Source organism: Centroberyx affinis, unplaced genomic scaffold (assembly GCF_046629955.1).
Source record: "Centroberyx affinis isolate AG114_WGS23_722 - 3 ecotype Tasmania unplaced genomic scaffold, CSIRO-AGI_Caff_v1 ptg004554l_1, whole genome shotgun sequence".
In the NCBI taxonomy this organism is placed as follows: domain Eukaryota; kingdom Metazoa; phylum Chordata; class Actinopteri; order Beryciformes; family Berycidae; genus Centroberyx; species Centroberyx affinis.
Window position 1 is genome coordinate 81,396 of NW_027282183.1, and position 19,278 is coordinate 100,673.

Genomic DNA, 19,278 nt, shown 5'->3' on the forward strand with positions numbered 1-19,278 from the left:
AGCAGCTACAGTATTTGTCCTTTGATGATGCTTTGTAGCTAATTCCTCCTACTCAAACAAAATAGAAGACTATCTGACTAGACTAGAATCATTATGTACTGACTATATGAAACTTTGTCTGGTGTGGTCTCTTGTGCATGTCAACAGGACGTGGTTCATAGAAGCAAGACAGGGGGACTAGTGTGTGTGTGTGTGTGTGTGTGTGTGTGTGTGTGTGTGTGTGTGTGTGTGTGTGTTGTCCACAAGTCAACGAGGCTTCAGTGAATGAATTACAAGCAATTTATTTGTATATTTTAGAATATTTTTTAAATATCAAAGCATGCTTGTGCCAGTCTTCATCCAGTCATGTTTAGAAATGTATTACATAGATTTCTCTTCCTTATATTTTACTTTTATGTGTATCTATGTGTATTATGTTCTCTGATCCTTTTTTGTGTTGTTTTATTCAGTCTTACTGCTGTATTTTGTACTTGCTTTGTGAAGCACTTTGTAACACTGTTAAGAAAGGCGCTATACAAATAAAGTTTATTATTATTATTATTATTTCACATAGGATGACCCTGATCACATTCCACAGTGAGGAAGAGAGAGAGAGAGAGAGAGAGAGAGAGAGAGAGAGAGCGAGCAGAACTGCAAAGTCACAGACTGGACTCCCAGCCAGGAAACCTAACCCTCTCTGTTTCTCCCTTTCTCCTTTCCTTACCCCTCGTCTCCCTCTCTCTATCTCCAGCTCCATTTCCTGTTCCTATTAACCTGATTATGCACATCCCCTCCACTCCACAGGTGCACACACACACACACACACACACACAATCCCAGCTCATTTAGCTGATTCAAGATGGCTCCAGGCCAACCAGGCCTTTTCCATTCATCACAGCCTGAGCTGAAGTATGGCACACAGACACGCTGCCCTAAGCTGTAACTACAGGAACGTCCTCTGTCTTTTGGCAACACTTTTAATGTATAAATCAATCTCACTTTGCTCTACTGGCTCTCTCCTAAATCCACCCTTCTCAAATCAAAACCAGTGAATTATGTAAGTAGCTATTTTTGTGCACTAGGCTAACATATGGCCTGGAAAACCAATAAGCTAGCTTGTCTCTTCATGGATGGAACTGGCCTCATGAGCCTCCAAGGCACTGGCACATAAAGCTGTCCATCACTGTCTTGAAGAGTCATACAGTACTGTGTTGCACATAGTGAGCAAAAGGACTTAAGCACAGTGCAAAAGCTCAAATGAAGCCAAGCTGTTGCTGCTGAGCTCCACACATAGAGTGATGAGATGTCACTTTAACTAACAAGGGCCGCAAATAAAGACAAAAACTGAGTAAATAGAGAAGAGCAATTTTGTACTCAGGAGGAATGGGGATTGGCAAATACAACAAAATCTATGTGGACATCATTGTTGACTGTAGAGAAAAATGTTCTGAATTAATTATTCATAAAAATGCTTATCTGAATTGCTTCAAATATTGCCTGTGTATAGCCTTAACACTACACAGAATCTGTGCTGGGGTTGAGCTCCATGTGTTGATGATCAATTCTGGCAGTCTGTCAGCCACACCAACCCGTAATAAAAGCCTGCCGCCCTCTTTGCCCCACAGTTAGCAAAAGTAAAATGAGTCCATATCAGCATTTAATAATTCTGCAAGACATCAACCCAAATAGCGAAACTCAGATCTGTCTGACACAGCCACAGCAAAAACCTCCACAAATGGGCACCTGCTGGCCTGTGAGACATCAAACCAGCTATAAAAATGACCCAAAGTCGACACCTGTAGGCTTCAAAGCCCTGTTCAGCTGCAATAAAAACATACCCCGACTAACACCTGCTCATCTGTAAAACATCTAACCGGCTATAACCAACTTTAAAGCTTATCCCAAATCAGCACCTGTAGGCAACAAAGTCATTAAATAACCCTGAAACTGGCCCTTAATCAGTTGTGGTCAGTGCTGCACGTGTCAACTGTGAAACTGATCCAAGACAGTTACAACAAATCCTCTTAATGAAAGTTAACATCTGTAATTGCTCATAACTGTATATCGTAAATCTTAAATCACAAGGAATGAATGAATGAATGAATGACTGAATGAATGAATGAATGAATGAATGAATGGATGAATGGATGAATGGATGAATGAAAGACAATGATAACTCAAGCTAACATCAGTGTTTTTATGATGGACTGGTGTCTGAACTTTCCAAGGACTATGGCCAAGGAGGGTTCTGGGTGGGATCTGGACCTTCTCTGCACCACGTGCTTGCATTGGAATAACAGCTACAAATATACTGGCATGGGAGAGCAGTTACATACTCTGGCATGGCCGAGTGCAGCCTGGGGCCATAAAAAAGTCCTGAAACTATGAAATGCTCCCAGGTTTGCCCCTTTGTTCTTTTATCTTTCTCTGTACTCCTCCTCCTCCTCCTCTGACTGCCCATCTTTCCATCTCTCTTTCGCTTTCAGTCCTCTCTTCTTGTTTTCCGCCCCAAAGGGATCCACACACATTCTCTCCTCTCCGCACATTCTGGTATTCGTTATCATGGGCTGAACTTCAAAAAGAGATTTTTTTTCAACACAGTTGACTTCCATTTAATCTTCTCATCTGGCTGTTTGCTGAATCATGGTTTTATTCCTGGCAAATGTTTGTGGGTGTGCAGTGCCCAGGAAATGTATGCGTGTGTCCACATGTATGTGTAAGGAACGGTAGATAGGCGTGTGTGTGTGTGTGTGTGTGTGTGTGTGTAGTGGGGGGGTGGCTGGGTGGGTCTTAATATGCGGTGAGAAAGGCCTTAGCTAACATGAGGCCTAATTTCCCAGGGTTTTAGCGGTAATGTCTGCAGGCAGAGGAAGAGACAGGCAAACGGACACACACACATACACACACACACACACACGCACACAGACTGTTCGCTGGGCTAAAACAACACAGCATGATTAGTAAATATCATCCCCCTCGCCCCTCCCAGCAATTTAATCTGCTTCCTTCCCTCCACCCATTCATTAATTAATTCCTCCATCCCTCTGTCCCTCAAGCCCATCATCCATCTCCTCCACCATTCCTCCTTCCATTCATCTCTCTGTCCCTCCTTCCCTCCCACCATCCCTCTGCTCCGCTTTTCACGCATCCTTTTATTCATTGACTGAGGATGTCAGGTCCACAGTGCCGCGGTATCGAATTCCACTATCAGGAAGTTCCAGATGTATTCTCTGGAGCTCTGCGTTTTACTGGCCCAGAAAACATGTAGGCTTACAAGCCAAGACCCACGCAATGACATCATCCCCCCCGACGGTTGTCAAAGCTTTCATCCCTCCAAATTCTCCTTCCATAAAGCAGGGAGGGTTGACTCTCTCCTAATCATATCCCGCTAACAGACACACACACACACACACACACACACACACACAAGCACACACATGCAGTGACTGCTAAATCTGCTGATCTTAACAGTTTTAGAACCAGAGCTAACATAGAGAGCACAGCTGGGATGTGGGGGCTTCTGGGATAGATCAAACACCTCTGGAGATCCTAAAAATACACACACCCAGGGGTCAAAGGATGACCTTCGCCTTCACAACCAATAAGCAACGAGAGTAAATAATCATACGTGTCATGGGGCAAACAGTGGGAGAACATGTTATAATCATAAGCTTGGGAGTAAGCTCTATATTATTTCATAATAACACTCTACATGGACGACTAGCACTTAAAACATCGCTACAGGTTTATTTTGGAAAGTCAGTGAAAACAAATAGGAGCTTGCCATGTTCGATAACACACAATGTTGCAGCAGTGGGACCAATCATAGAGAGACAATAAAGGACAAGAAAACAGAGCTGTTATCATGACCAATGAATAGGAAAGAATAGGTGTGTAGATTGTTGATACTTATCCAATGCAAACAGAAGGCAGTTTTATATCAGTGCATAATGAGTATATGGAGCAATACTGACATTATAATAAGTGTATATCTCATTTTAAATGGCATGCCTCTTCTTCTTTTTACAATGTCATGCTGTAATTTAACTCTGCTGTTTAGTGTTTGTTTTTAAATCATGTGCCAACTGTAATGATGTGTTCCATAAGGCTTTTAGCCAAAGCCGACTTAACTGCACAATCCATTTATATGGCTGAGAGGAGAGGTTTTGTGTTAGAGGAATAGATAGATGGATAAGAACTTCAACCACTCTCCCTGCCATTTTGGTGGACTGGTATAATCAATTTATATGAAAACAATTGAAAATGATCTTAAAGCTAGTTTCAAGCTCAGCACCTGTTTTGTCTGTGAAGCTGACCAATATAACAGATTAAAGTATCAAACCCAAGTATATCAATTGTACATTCAAAATTTCCAATAATTCCCAACATCTAGGCTAAGCTGATGGCAACATAAATCAAGAAGACTCAAGGCGACCTGCTTATTTTAGTCTTAGAGGGGGTGAATCTTGAAGTGCATGACAGCCACATCACATGCCCCTTGAATGTCTTTCCAGTTATTACAAGGCTACTTCCAAAAAATGAAGTGCCATACCAGAAGACATACGCACTCATCAGACATGACTCAATGGAGCCTGTTGGGGCATTTGATTCTCTCAGTTGATAACTGAATAAGATAAGCTGACAAAAAGAAAAATGTTATGCACAGATAAAAATAGTAACAAAGACAAACAAACTGGGAAACTAACAAATACCAAGATGATGATGAATGACAACAGAGAAAGAGGTTCAAACAAGACTCTTGGTGACTTTTGTTGAAGTTTCTTCCCAAACCATTAAATGTTCTCACATCCAGAGACCAAAAGTCTCTCGAGGCAATTTGGAATTTCTCACATGAAATTGTGTGTTTTTCTCACTGGGAAATTTGTCTGTCCCATTGGCACAATTTCTCTTCTCTCTCTCTCTCTCCCTCTCTCTCTGACATTATCCAGCTCTCTTCACTTCCCAAAGCTTGGACCAAAAGTGGATATTCCTCACAGAGATACAGCCATGTTATCCTCTCCGGTCGGAAACAGGCTTGATGATCAGGCCTGTGAGATGTCATGTTACAGTACTGGGTAGAATTGTTCTTTACTAGCACAGAGAGCTCGATTAAGAGTAACACAGTACCACTCCTGGACAGTTCCGTTCCTGGTTTTTGCAAGCTACAGCTAGTCAACACACAGGTAGAGTTGTGAACTGTGACCAATAAGAAGTCCTACCTAGATAGATACGAAATTATGTAAAGTTGTTAGAAAAAAGAAAAAAAGATGTTGACATGAGCAGTAAAAGAGTAGATGTCGTAGATCTTTATGAATAATTCTGAGAAGAGTTTTGGGGAGTTGTGTGAAAATTTTTAGGGATTCATAATTAAAGGAAAACTCCATCCTAACACATTGTTAACTAGACAGACCTGCACAGACCTCCGCCATGTCTGACAACATCCCACAAGGCCACCCAGAGACATTACAAAAACTGTAAGAAGGCAGGGCCCAGTGGTTCTTCCCTGCACAACCTTTTGTCAACGTTGTAATATTATGTGAATCAGTTCTTAAGTTATGCACCTTTTGGTGATATGCCACGCCCACCACCATGGCCCCCTTTTGGCCAATCGACATGAAAAGTTAATCAGTTTTTCCTTGGCCCATAACCAGCCTTTATACCAAGTTTTGTGCAAATCCATGCCCAACTTTTTGAGATATCCTGATAACAGACAGACGGATGAACGGACGGAGGTAAAAAATCTATTTGTTTTGGTGTTGTATTTGTCTTATTCCTGTGGATAACTGGCCAAATGTAAATGATGTGATGTGACGTCACGTTGAGATATTTGCAGCACAACTACAATGGAGTTTAATAGGAAAACATAAATTGAACTGGTAAGCATCAGGTTTTGGTGTCAGTCCCTCAGAATCAAAGCGCAAGGGCTTCTTTCTAAAGCCGCCATTTTGCACCGACATTCAACAATCATACAGGGAGAAATCCATCGTAGACAAGACAGATACCAATTTCTCCACCAACACAACAACTCAGTAGTCCAGAACACAACGCAGCCATGTTGTGCTTTCAGTCAGGGTGCGATGCTCGCTGTGTCTCGACTGGAAACTGTCACTCTCTTGCTCTTACTATCGCTATCTCTATCACTTTCGTTATTGCTTTAAAACTGAACTTAAAACTGAATATTTTACGTCCAGGCACGTTCTGGGGGATGTCGAAAGGCATCCTGGGAAATTTAGGAAATCACTAACTGATGTAGAAGTAGGTTAGATGAGGCAAGTTGAGGGAAAGTGGATACAACAAAAAGGTAAATTGGAATACACTTGGAGTACATTTTACATCACACATGATGATGTAAGAGGATCCAAGGGCAGAATTGAATTGAAGTGAAGTTTTCACATTTTTTACTTCCTTTAATTAGTTAGTAGGCTACTCTAACTAAGAAGAACAGCCATGATTTGTAGAAAATGATTTTCTCAAGTGCTGTACACTGTGATGAACTACATTGCAACACATGCAACAATTACATAAGATGCATCTTGTGTCTTATGATTGTAATATTGTGCAATTACTATAAAATAGCTATGCTGCTGTTATGAATGTGTGTATCATTCTTATACTACACTCATGACCTACACTGTAACAGTGAATGCCTTAATAGTGAAACAAAGGTAGTTCACTCATGTTCCTAAGTTCAGTAACCTATTTCCCAGAAGGCCTTTGTCTGGGAGAAGAGCACTATGAGCGGGACCTGCGTGGTGGCCTCTTCTTGGAGAGGTTAATGTGAACGCGGTGCCTCAGCAGACGCCACAGCTCCACTGCTCCCTGTATGATGCCAGTTTGATGGATGGCTCTGGCCCGCTGCTGGCCTGGGAGACAGATAGGGGGGCGGAGGGCTGGGTAGATGTCGGGCTAGGCCTGGTGCACAGATGCAGCATTACTTTGGCTACAAGCACAAGATGGACACACACACAGACGCACAGTCTCAGACACACACACACACACACACATACTTGCAGCCCCTCTGAGACTTTCAGTACCTGCTAAGTGCTGATAGCCTCAGATCCTGTGTGTGTGTGTGTGTGTGTGTGTGTGTGTGTGTGTGTGTGTGTGTGTGTGTGTGTGTGTGTTTGTGTGTGTGTGTGTGTGTGTGTGTATTCCTCATGTTGTTTCTTCTGGCAAGACTATATGGGGTCTGGCACACTGGCAAAAAAGGAAATGGCCCTAGACAGGCCTCAATCCTGTTTCACAAACATTTCACTTTATCACAAACTAGACCCAAAACAAAAGAACGTTTATAGCAAAAGAAATCCTAACACTTTGCTTTTAAATTCATCTTAAGCACAAAAAGTACTACACTAAAATTCTGCAACACTGTTATTTATTTATGTATAAACATGCAGCCTTTTGCTTCACAAGGAATCACTTGGAATAAGCCAAGTCTAATATCAATCTTGGGAAATGAGAAAAGGGGAACATGGGCTGTAAAAAGTATAAAGTAATAGAAGCTCCTCAGTCCAGTTTGTAAAACAGAAGGTCCCCATGAAAGTGGTTGTCCACTCTCTCCTCAACTATTCCCTGTTCTCCTTGTTGTTGTGCTAATCTGGTGATAACGCAATCTACTCCCACCACAGATTCTCTGAAATGAACCTCCCCTCTGACTCCCTATCGTAGCCCCAGCAGCTTTCCTCTCCCAACAACCTCCCCTGCACTTTCCCCTTTGCCTCCCTGTCTGCCCTCCCTCCTCCCTCCGTGGCCCTGATGCCTCACAGCAACTGTGCAGTGCCAGAGGTCACATGACTGAAAAATACCTCGGCACTCATAAACTATCCATGGACATGGCACAGTTTAGCTAAGTGGAGAGATGTCCACCAGAACGAGACTGCCGCCAAATTCCTGGGTTCAAATTCAGTTCTATGCCCCTTTTTCCTTCCAGAAAGGCTTGAAATTTCTTAAAATTAAATTTTCTGCTGCTGAGATAAGTGTTCTATAAATTGGCTGTGTGGTGTTTATATAATTACCAAGTTAATATTTTAGGGAGTCCAGGTTCTCAATGGACGTCCTGACCTACGTACTGACGCTAACATGACTAAAGTATAGAATCGCTCTGTCCTTCATTCAAGGAAATGTCATGTGAAATAAAGACAAACCATTTTTCCTTCTCTTTGAGAAGACAACAAGAGTCATAATTCAGCTTCCTTTCAGAGGCAGTGACTTTAACGAGTCTTCAATATGGAAACAATTATACCATCGCTCCACGGGGACTAGGGGATGCTCCTGAAAACGTAACAGTCTGAAGGAAGGTGATGACGAGCGGTGAAGTGTGAAACACATGCAGATTCTCTTCAATGCTCTTGTGTTGAGTGTGTTAACTGTGTGTGTGTGTGTGTGTGTGTGTGTGTGTGTGCCCTGACCATTGGGAAGGAGGTCATGAGGTCACAAGGTCTTGATCGTGGAGGTTATGACCTAAGTGGACACTACACGTGATGTTGTACCTACATGGGTGTCTTTTTTTTTTTTTGGTTTCTTTCCAATGTGTGTTTTGTTGGGGACTATTACTGCACACATTTATCTATAATGTGTGTCTCTGTGTTTAAGCTTCCAGGAAGTTTAGGTACTAAAACAATCCATGGAGGTCCTCAGTGTTATTCAAATACAATCAGTCTTTTTTTCTCAGTCAATTGGCCTGCAGCACAGAGTCAAACTCTGTGTTCGTCAATCTCAACCTGACCACAAAATGATGCACTCATGATGTACTGTATGTATTTACCCAGGTTTCATGCACATCTACTTGCCTGAGGCAGGGAAAGCTCTCACACAATGAAGTCCTGGTGCTGGTGTTCCCACAATCTATGTTAAAACAGATGAGACTACTGGGGATAATTCCACATCTGCAGTAATGGTCTTGACACTGGGGTGGCATGCATGCTGTGACACAAATGAACATGAGAGTTTGGCAGAAGCATCACCCATCAAGTTCCTATTTTTTTCTCTCTCTCTTCCTCCTTCAAGCTGAGGCAGAGAAACCAAGATGATGATGATTCATTTCAAGTGTTGCCATAGTGTTTGTTACAGACAGAGAGTCATCATTCACTTGGTTTGCAGCGTAGGCAATATGGGCAATTCATTTTGTATTATAATAAAACAAAAATAATAAAATTAACAAAATTAGCTGCATTAAACTTGCTAATAGATTGCTAGTTAGCATTACATTTATAGCTTGCCTACCACTGATTCCTTGGCTGAAATTTCTCTCAGAAACATTAGACTCATAAGCAATAAAGTTTTTTGGCTTCAGCAACCTCAGTTTTAACTTTTTTTAGTTAGAATGACTTAATTCTCCACAAATCCAACATCATCCATGCTAGGCTGTATGGCTAATAACTTAGGCCGCGTTGACACAAATCCATTTTTTCAAACTGCCAGCACCCTTTTAACATTGCAGGAAATGGAGAGCGGCCGCAAGCTGGACAGAAAGTGTCAGCTTTGGAAAATGCACTGTGCCTGACTTGGTTCTAGGCGGAGTGGAAAGTGGAGCACTTTTTTTTGGAGAAAAGTTCCTTTTTTTTTAGAGGAGCACACATAATGTCAAATTTCATTGTAAACTGACTAATCACAACAAAGAAGAGGCAGGGTTTTATGGTGCATAGGCAGCTGACAGATTATGAGTCAAGGATTATGTTGGCTATTTTGCTATTTTCTGGTGAATGGTGAGTTATCCCCATGTATTGTTTGCTGATAGCTGCTTGTGCAACTAGCCTACTTATCATGGAAACACAGAGCGCATTGTGCAATTCCACTTTCTTTATATCAGCACAAATGCATTTGAGGCAAAAATGCAAAATTGCATGAACACGGCTTCAGGCTACATAATAGTTAGTGACTAATTGACTTCCGTTGCCCACATGACCTCTGAGGATTTGCAGTAAAATTACAAGTTAATTTTACTTAACTTAATTAAATATTTCTTTGTCACTTTCCAAGGCATTCTTTTGCATTAAGGTTGATTAATCTAAATTAGTGGCCAGACATACCATTAGTGTTCTCTACCTCAAAAGTTTGAAACATTACTGTTATTAACACTCATGATTTCCCACTATTTATTAGGCGAATGGTTATTATTTCAGTGGTTAAGTGATTATTCCCACTATTTCTTTATTATACACTCCTCAACTGTAATTACTTCCACATACTATAGCCTCCGTTCAAACTTTAAAATGTTCAGGTACTTTAGAAGATGTGCGGATGTATTCAACATTTTGATCCTCTTTATACTTTTAAAATGTTTAACTTTATTGGATAATCCAATGTAGATACTCAACTTCCTATCAAGTGACTATAATGTATGTATGACTAAAAAGTCTGAGTTTCAAGTGATACTCATAATTGTGTGAAAGGTAGCCTGTAGATATTCAAAGTCTGGGCTAGGGTTAATCTCAGGGTTGGGGTTAATTACCTCCGCAAAGGAGGTGATGTTTTCACTTCCGTCTGTGTGTTTCTCTGTCTGTCCGTCTGTTAGCAGGAAATCTCAAAAAGTTGGCCACAGATTTGCACAAAACTTGGTATGAAGGTTGGTTATGGGCCAAGGAAGAACTGATGAACTTTTCATGTCGATTGGCTGAAAGGGTGCATGGTGGTGGCCATGGCATGTCACCAAAAGGTGCATAACTTCCTTGCAGGGTGTTGTCAGACATGGAGGAGGTCTGCACTCTACTGAGCACTTTTTCTTGTTAGAAATGGGGCCAGGTTAGGGTTGGGGTTAGGGTTAAAAATGATGTCAAGGTTAGTGTGAACATGCATCAAATAAATGAATGTGGATGCGATTGCTTTAAATTATATAAATAATTGTCCATTGTATTAATTGATTTAATATAGACTGTTCATTTGAACACTTTTGTGTTGCTAGGAGATGTGAAAGCACCCAGTCTGTTTACACTAGGAAGTGGCAAGCAGTTTTCATGCTGAAAACTATTTTAAATTGATGGAGATACTTCTACTTCTTTCATGCATGGTACATAATAGGGACATCTCATTTGGCAAAATGATAGAAGTTGTTGATGATAGCTTGCAGTCAAGAAATATGACCACTGTACCTGTAAAAAATAGCTGAAATTTAGTAGGGCCTAAAGCTACATGTTTTTACCCTTTAAAAACTCTATAACCAACTGGAAGCATCAACCTTGAACCAGCAACTTTGTACCTGGTCTCCTTTGTGGTTTCACAAGCTTGGGGCTAAACCACAGAACAATGCTCTAAATACTTCCTCTGACAACCATAGCAGGGTCTTCCTGGAAATGTATGAAAGCTGAATAATCAAGAAGGTGCAACTTATACATTTTATAACATCAGGCACCCCTGCATGCTCCAAGATGCACCGGGTTGTCTTTGCTGATCATGCAAAAGCAGTGGGGAATTAATTCCTTTTCTGAATGAGCTTGATACAATACTCTGTTAATGTGCATGTTCTATGATAACCATGTATAATCTCTCTAGAAATCAGAAACAAGAAAGCCAAGAATCTCTTGATGAGGTCAAGGGTCAAATCCTTGAGTTGCTTTACTGACAATGAATGGAAGACCAAACTTCTGGATATGTTAACAAACAACAGGGCGGTTTAAATGGGATATGGGTACATATTCTTAATGCTAATATGAGTTCAAGGCTCACTTGAATGTAAATGTTCAAACAAGCATTCTATGAATCCATAAATTCTATCTCTAGTCATTTCTATTGGTTAACTGAATCACAGTATTATTGCTCTGGTTGCTTCAGATTGGTTCCCCATAGAGTTTGCTGAATTTAAGTTAAGTGTATGTTATATGCAAAACATTTTTCTTTGAAGCAATAAGTGACTGTATTTATTAGATGACTGCAGGGAACAAAAAGATGGAATTGGCCTACCTTGACATGTTGAATTTCAACTTACTTTACTCACCAAAAAACTGTATCTTTCCCCCACATGTACATTTTTCCTTTAGTTTCCTTAAATGGTTATGTTCAAATTCGAAGTATTCCTTATTGAAACCAAGGGGCATCACTTGCTGCAGGCTACTGCCAGTTGTAGTGAAGGACACATCTTGCTCCAACTGATCAATCAATAATGCATGATGTGCCTGGAATTATACTTACTATGGCACATCATGAAAAAGTGTATAGCACGCACAAACAGTAAAATTTCAATATATTAAAAGGTTGTTTTTTGACTGCATGACATTGCTGGACTAACCATTTGTAAATAAAACATATTTTGTATCCAACATTTATTACGTGTTAATGTGTGGTTGATGACTGAGGTCCTTCACCTGTTGCCATCAGTAGCACATTAAAAAAAATTTTTGTTAAGGCAGCATAGGGGATGCCTTCTGTCCAACACATTAAACTGTTTCTAATCATATAGGTTATGGAATTCATAACAAAAATAAAAAAATTATATATGTAAGATGTCAGTGTTTGTTAACAGTTAAAAATAGCAAATGGACACAATAATCGAACACTCTTTGTTTAATAAAAACACAGAGTCTCTCTCTGCGGCTTGCTCCTGGCAAATATTAAATTACAAACAGCAAGGCCACTTAAAGAACGGATGGGTCCATTCTCTTTAAAGAAAAAAAAAAAAACAAGCCCATGTTCAATTACTGTCAAATGGCACATGAGCATAAATAACGAATGTGTAATAGGCCTATAATGTGATCAGGCAGTTGAGACGGTGATCGGCCAATCATGGTAATCTATTTAAACGTGTATTCAGTCAGAGACACTTACGTCAAAGGGGTTTGGACCATTTATAGCTCAAATGGTTATACCAGTTGTATTTGGCGGAAAAGGCTCTGGTCTCGAGGACGCTCCCCAAATGAATACATTTGATCCGGGGAGAGCAATAAACCCCCAAGGCATAGTAGACATATCATTAATAATATGAAAACCAACATAAAACCAGACATAATTCAGAGATAACTTGCACAAACGTTCTGTGTACAGATAACAGCAGGAGGAGGTTGGGGAGGTGGAGGGAGTTTGGGTCGACTTTGCAGCAGTGGCATGAATGATCAGCAGTGTGAGCTGACAGTTTATAAAGACCGCCTCATTGACTTGTTCGAATGTGATTGGTGATGAGAGTCAGCTGTTGGATCAGCTGATAGCTGATCAGCTGATAGCGTGCACAACGTCAGTGTTCTGCCTGAACTAACGCCATGCTCCATTTGGACAATTATGATCGGTGGCCAGTTGATTGGTGCATCCCAGTACTGGCATTAGTTTCAATGACGAATTCCAAACCATCATGCCATTTAAAGATGAGGAGCACAACTGTTGGCCACTAGTTTAGAAACCGCTGTTAGTGCGCACATGAAGAATACAGGTCATCCCAAGTTTGCACCTTTGCCCCTTTTCTTACTATTGGTCAGTACCTCTCATGCAAGCAAACATGGTCGTAATTGTGAAGGTACCAAAACAATGATGCTGTTGCTGCTAATGTTAAATTTTTGCTTGAAGTAAGCGAGTGACATGAATCTAACCAGCAAACCACCAATCATTCAAAAGGGTAGGGGCAGGGTGCAAGAGGCCAAAAGTGTGTGTGTGGTTTGCACATGACACTTTACACTGGAAAAAGTAACAACTTCAAAAAAGGATGTAAACAAAGCACTTCTCATTCTTTTTCATTCTTTCTATTTTCATTTTCATTTTTTCTTGGGAAAACTCTGGGAAACTGGGATACTTCAAAACTGTACTGAAGTACTGAAATAATAAAAAAAATTCTAAACTGTACATAAACAAAAAGAGCATCTCTTTTTGTTTGAGCCATTCTCAAGCCTGACCTCAGTGTTACCCACTACGCTTTCTTGTTTGTAAGAAGGATGGAAACTTGTACCCTTGCCACATCAGATATGGCACTAACCAAACTGCCAGGCTAAGCAATCAAAGAAAAATGTGCTTGAAGAACGCTACCTACATGGATATCTCTCAGCAGAGAGTAAACTGCAGAATTCATGGCCCATTTGAAATGCTTCTTATCCATTAAATGTCAGAGCTAGAAATCCAGAAATACTACTTGCCCTGGGCAGAATGCTACTACTATGATACATGAAAACACATGTTTTTCCACTGACAGAAAACATGACTTCTCATCCAGAAAAAAACATGACTTAATATTTTTTTATTCTTCCCAATTGATTATTACTCTGTATTAAATGACCATGAGTCTTTCAATGTGACATATTGTGCACTATCTTGCACATCCTGTGCACTATCTGGGATACTGTCTAAACCAATATCTGCGTTCACTAGCAGTGATGCTTAACAGTGCTGGCTGAGTACTGTATGACTAAACTTAGCATTTTGTCATTGTGAAAGGTTCATTCATCTAATTTCACAGTTAAATCGTTCATAGTTCAATAGTTTGGAAACAAAGCAGTGTGATTTCTTATGTGATGTTTTTATGTGATTTTTACCATTATGTGCAAATCTGTTCTCTGATTACAACATAACAGAAGAGATTGGAAGAGAAGAGAAGAGAAGAGAAGAGAAGAGAAGAGAAGAGAAGAGAAGAGAAGAGAAACATATTTGAAAGCAGATCACTTGGGCTTTTACACTTTGTCAGCATCACAGTCATCAGACATCTGGTCTGCAGTTGACCAGTTTTTTTTCACTACCTTATGCAATTTATAGCATGTTGACTATTTACAATATCCTGCTAAATCCTAAGAGTTGTTTCTAATAATCTCTAATAATCTAACCACTCACTATATATCGACATAATCTCTGAGTGTCAACCTCTTAACTCCAGTATCTAGTTTCTGACTGGGGGAAGAGAAAACTGACAAAAAGGCTTTTAACAGTGTTACAATCCAGCCGACACAACGCAGGGCAATGGGTTTAGTTTCCTCTCATACCTTCACAGCACTTCCAGACCTGCAGACCTCTTTGAGACAACAGCTTCAATTGATTGGAAAAAACAAATACGGAAGTTAAAATGAAGTGTCACACACTACATCAAATGCACATATGCTAAAGATGTCAAAGAGGAAACGAAAAGTCACAGAATGTAATTAAATGTGATTAAAGTGGAAGATGGTAGAGGAGGAAGAGACATAATAATGACTGAGATCGTGGGCTTCACTTCACTATAGTTTCTCCAGGCTCATAAATTCATTCAGAGCTTTAATGTCTAAGACGTACAACCCTTCTTCTTATAGCTTTCAAACCTTCAATGAATCCATCTAATCTGGTGCAACATTCCATGAGTTCAAGATCTTGTAGAGACACAGAGAAACACATCCTTAGACCTGAGATGTGAGAAACTGCAAGAAAAATTAAAAACCTGAAATACAAGGAAGGGAAAGTATCTCACTCCTCTAAAGAATGTGGAGGATCTAAATCAGTTCATGTTCTACTAACCCTTCACCACTTCTCTCTCTCAATGGATTCCTGAATATGACGAACATATGGTTTATATTCTACAACTGCGCATTAATGTGACAAGTGGGCTGAGCATCCGCTAAATTGATTGGGAAACGGTTTACAGCTTATGAATACCACACCAGGCAAAAACATGTTAGCAGCAGAAACCAACCAAAAGTCTCATAACAGCTCCCCATCTAATTTAGTTCATTCCAACCAACTCATGGACCAAAAAGCTAACTTTTAGTTAGTTAAGGAGCCATATTGTGAAATATCACCCAAAATTTCCTAGAGCTGTTTTTCACATCTGACAAACCTCTCTTACTCTAATTGCATGATGCACCACAGTCACTGCATTCAAAAGAACTCACACAATAGCTCCACAAATAATTGTTCACCACCTCACCTCCTGCATTCAGCGGTGTGTGTGTGTGTGTGAGAGAGAGAAAGTGAGAGTGGGAGAGAGACTAAGACAGAGAGAGTCTTAAGTATAGGTGTTCATGCTGTTCATGTGTCCATCGTAAGTTTGGTCACCCCAATCCCACACACACTGATTGAAGCCAGATGCCCCTGTTCTATGGAGTACCAAACCAAAACCACCTGTACTCCCATCTCCGTTAGGAATTTACAGAGATTAAATACTGCCACTACAATAACCACATGTGGGCCTCTGAGCCAAGCAGAGGTAGCTCCAATAGCACAACATGGGATCTCCCAGTATGGTCTCAAACCAAACAGCTCCTGCCCCTGTATAACCCAATTTGGGTCATACACAGTACAGCCCACAGTACTAGACTGAACACCAGTGGACAGAATGGGACTGTACTAGGTGAGACAGGATAAAATAACAGAATAAAACAAAACATTAACTAGTTTAGTTAAGTAAATCCAGTCATCCTCATTCACAAACAACCAGCTTGATGGCAGATGCATAACCACAAGGAAAACAGAGACAAGTTCATTACTTAATGAACAGAGGGAGCATGGTGGGTGGGTTGCAGGGGAGGTTTCCCACCAGTGTGGCAAGGATGTGTCCTGTGAGGGAGGCATGTGCATGGGACCACGGGATGAGGAAGGAAACGTCGGTGAAACATCAGTGACCTACGGAGAACCGCTGTCTGATTGGAGGAGCTAGATGGGGGGCAAAGAGGGCACTGGGCCAAGTAAGGAAACTTGACTTCTTGATGTGATGACAGGAATGATTTGCTGCAAATGTGAGCTTGTGGTGATCCCTTCTCACACACAGACACAGACACACACATTTTAAGGTTCTACAATATTAGGTTTGTGGACACTTTCTCCACCATGCAGCCAGTGGATCAGTGACAGTGGAGAAGGAGCAGTCTCGTTCCAGCTGCTTAGCTCTTGCTCCTGGCAGACCTGCAGTCCTTAAGCCTCTGACAGCCAGCTTATGGACATGTCCAAGGCTGCCCAAAATCAAAACCACGAGCCTACACAAGAACCCAAGTCTACATATACATGACGCTAATGACTCATTCTTAAACAGTTTTTCAGAAAAGGTGATCCATATATACTAGGTCAAAGGTGCAGGCTATTTCCAGAATCAGGATTTCTCTTGGGGCTTTGTTTACGAAAAACAGCAGGGATGTTGGGTACATTGGAAAACACATAATGACGATCAAACCACCTCGCCATCACACCAGAGTGTTTATACATTGATACAGTACTTGGAAGAACCTCTCTGACATCTGTAGACATCTGACATTTACAGCCATTTACTGTATGTGTGGCTAAATGTAATTCACATTCAGGATGTAAAGCACAGTGATGGTTTTCAAGGTATCATAGGGTTAGACTGTACTTAGTTGGTAACATCTGTAGACTGTACACACACACACACACACATTTTATCTCCAACTGCATCTCTTAACTCAATTCTCCAATGACGGTCACAAGCCAGCATCACATGTAAGCGTAGGAATCTGAGAATTAGAGAGACCTGCACTGTTTACTTTAGTCTCTCTCTATTCTCTCTCTGTCTCCCGCTCTCTGTCTTTCTCTTTCTTTCTAACACAGAGGAGTGGTTCATTTTGGTTAGCCGGTACTTTCCCTCATGTTTGAACTACATGATCTAGAAGTTAATTCACTTCTGCTGCTCTGGAGCTGAACCTGAGAGCACAGCGTCACCGAGGGACTCCCCAATACCAACATGCATATCCATTACTAATACAGTACCCCACTCCCACCAGCCTGTTACGCTGGTGTAAAGTCAATATTCAATAAAGTGTATTATGACGTTCAAAAGATAACACCCTCAAGAACAGAATGAAAATCTGATTGTCAGTGATAATAGTTAGAAAGCCCCATGCCTGCATATTGAGTCATGCAGGGAGGATTTCTTTCATTAGCCTACAGGAACTAACTTTAATCAATTTCATATGCCATTTCTGCAGCAACATGATATTGGTGAAATGACATCACAATGAAGACATCTGTGCTTAGATACAGCAAAATTATTTAGCCTAGTTTTTTTTATTTTCCAGAAAGACATGACACTTGTATGTAACATACGTACTGGCGTCTCTATGCGTTTGGTCGTTGGTGCAGAAAGGCGCGCCATTCAATTAAAGCACCATACAGTAGGGTAGTTTTACTGACATAATGTCTGTGTGCACAGTTACATGTGGCGGTGCCACGCTCCTAAAGCCAACCTCCTACACGGAGAAACAATTAAGTGTTCTGCGGTTTCCTCCAGTCAGAATAAGTAACATGTGGGCATTACTGACGGAAAGTATTTAGGAGCAGTTTGCGAGGACACTGTGGTGCCACCACCTTTTAATGGGCATGGAGGCAATGTTAGTCACACACCTAATGGATGCTTTTAGTTGCTTAGTCGTGAATTATGCACACTGCAATTATCTAAGATGTGCTGTCCGGAGTGTGCCCAAAGATGCGCCGGAGACCTTAACATGGTACAACACGCGCGCAGGCGCGTAATTTCATGTTGGTATCTTCTTATTTAATCTGGTAATCAAGCACAAGCGTCCCGTCCCTTCAGACTTTACTTACCGATGGTTGTTACTGTTGTCAAAGTGAAATGCTGACTTGTCCCGAGCATCTTTTGACACTATCGGTCTCCTGCAGCTTCAGTTATTCCGCGACCTTTTCCTTATGAAGCTCGATATTCAACAAGAGAGAAATCTCCAGCGACGTAATGGCTAAATGAGTAATGACAGTTCACAAGGCATTTCCTGTGCTGCAGCATCCACGCTTGAAGTATCTGAATCGCTGAACGTAAACTCCGGTTTGAAATAGGCTTCACTCTCTGGGATGTGCTCTGTTCCACTGCCCGTCCCGTCTGAGCGGAGCGGAGCGGACAGAAACAAGGAGGAGGAGGGAGAAAGCGAGTGGGAGAGTTAAGGAGTTCACTCATACAGAGGACCTTAGGCTGGAGTGTAACCGCTGCTGGTCTTGCCAGCCCATGGGAAAATCTTACCAGTCAAATAAGTGCAGTGCAGAAAATGACTAACTGAGTGACATGTCGATCAGAATTCTAACCTCTTCTGAACATAGCAAGTAACACTTTACTTATTGTTAGTTATTTAACACATTTTAATATTTGAAACATATATTTCATCTGTCAGTTGAACGAATGTAATTTCTCAGATGAACACAGCGAATAATGGAGCTTTTGAAACCTGATCCAAAACCTCGTCTGTTACATGTTACTGTATGTTATGTAGACAAATAGATATGTATTTGTGTCATGCCTCAATTATCATGATGTTTTAAGAAATATGATGAGTTTATGAAGAGGTCATCAGTAGGCCTATGCCAGACCAACAAGACATTTACAGCTAGTAAGTGTAAGTGGCAAATGCATATTGTTAATTGTCATGACTCTCGTATAATATAATTTGATGTCACTTTACTTAGATAATATGACTT

General features: G+C 40.9%; 1 protein-coding gene across 1 annotated transcript in view; it reads right to left on the minus strand.

Annotated features, from left to right (window-relative positions):
- Nucleotides 1–18,672, minus strand: part of itga1 (integrin, alpha 1) — a 44,388-nt gene extending 25,716 nt beyond the window's left edge. The window contains exon 1 of the mRNA XM_071544391.1: nucleotides 18,400–18,672. Coding sequence (XP_071400492.1) covers nucleotides 18,400–18,448 — 49 coding nt within the window. The 5' untranslated portion in view covers nucleotides 18,449–18,672. The remainder of the gene's footprint in view (nucleotides 1–18,399) is intronic.
- Between the last annotated feature and the right edge of the window lie 606 nt (nucleotides 18,673–19,278).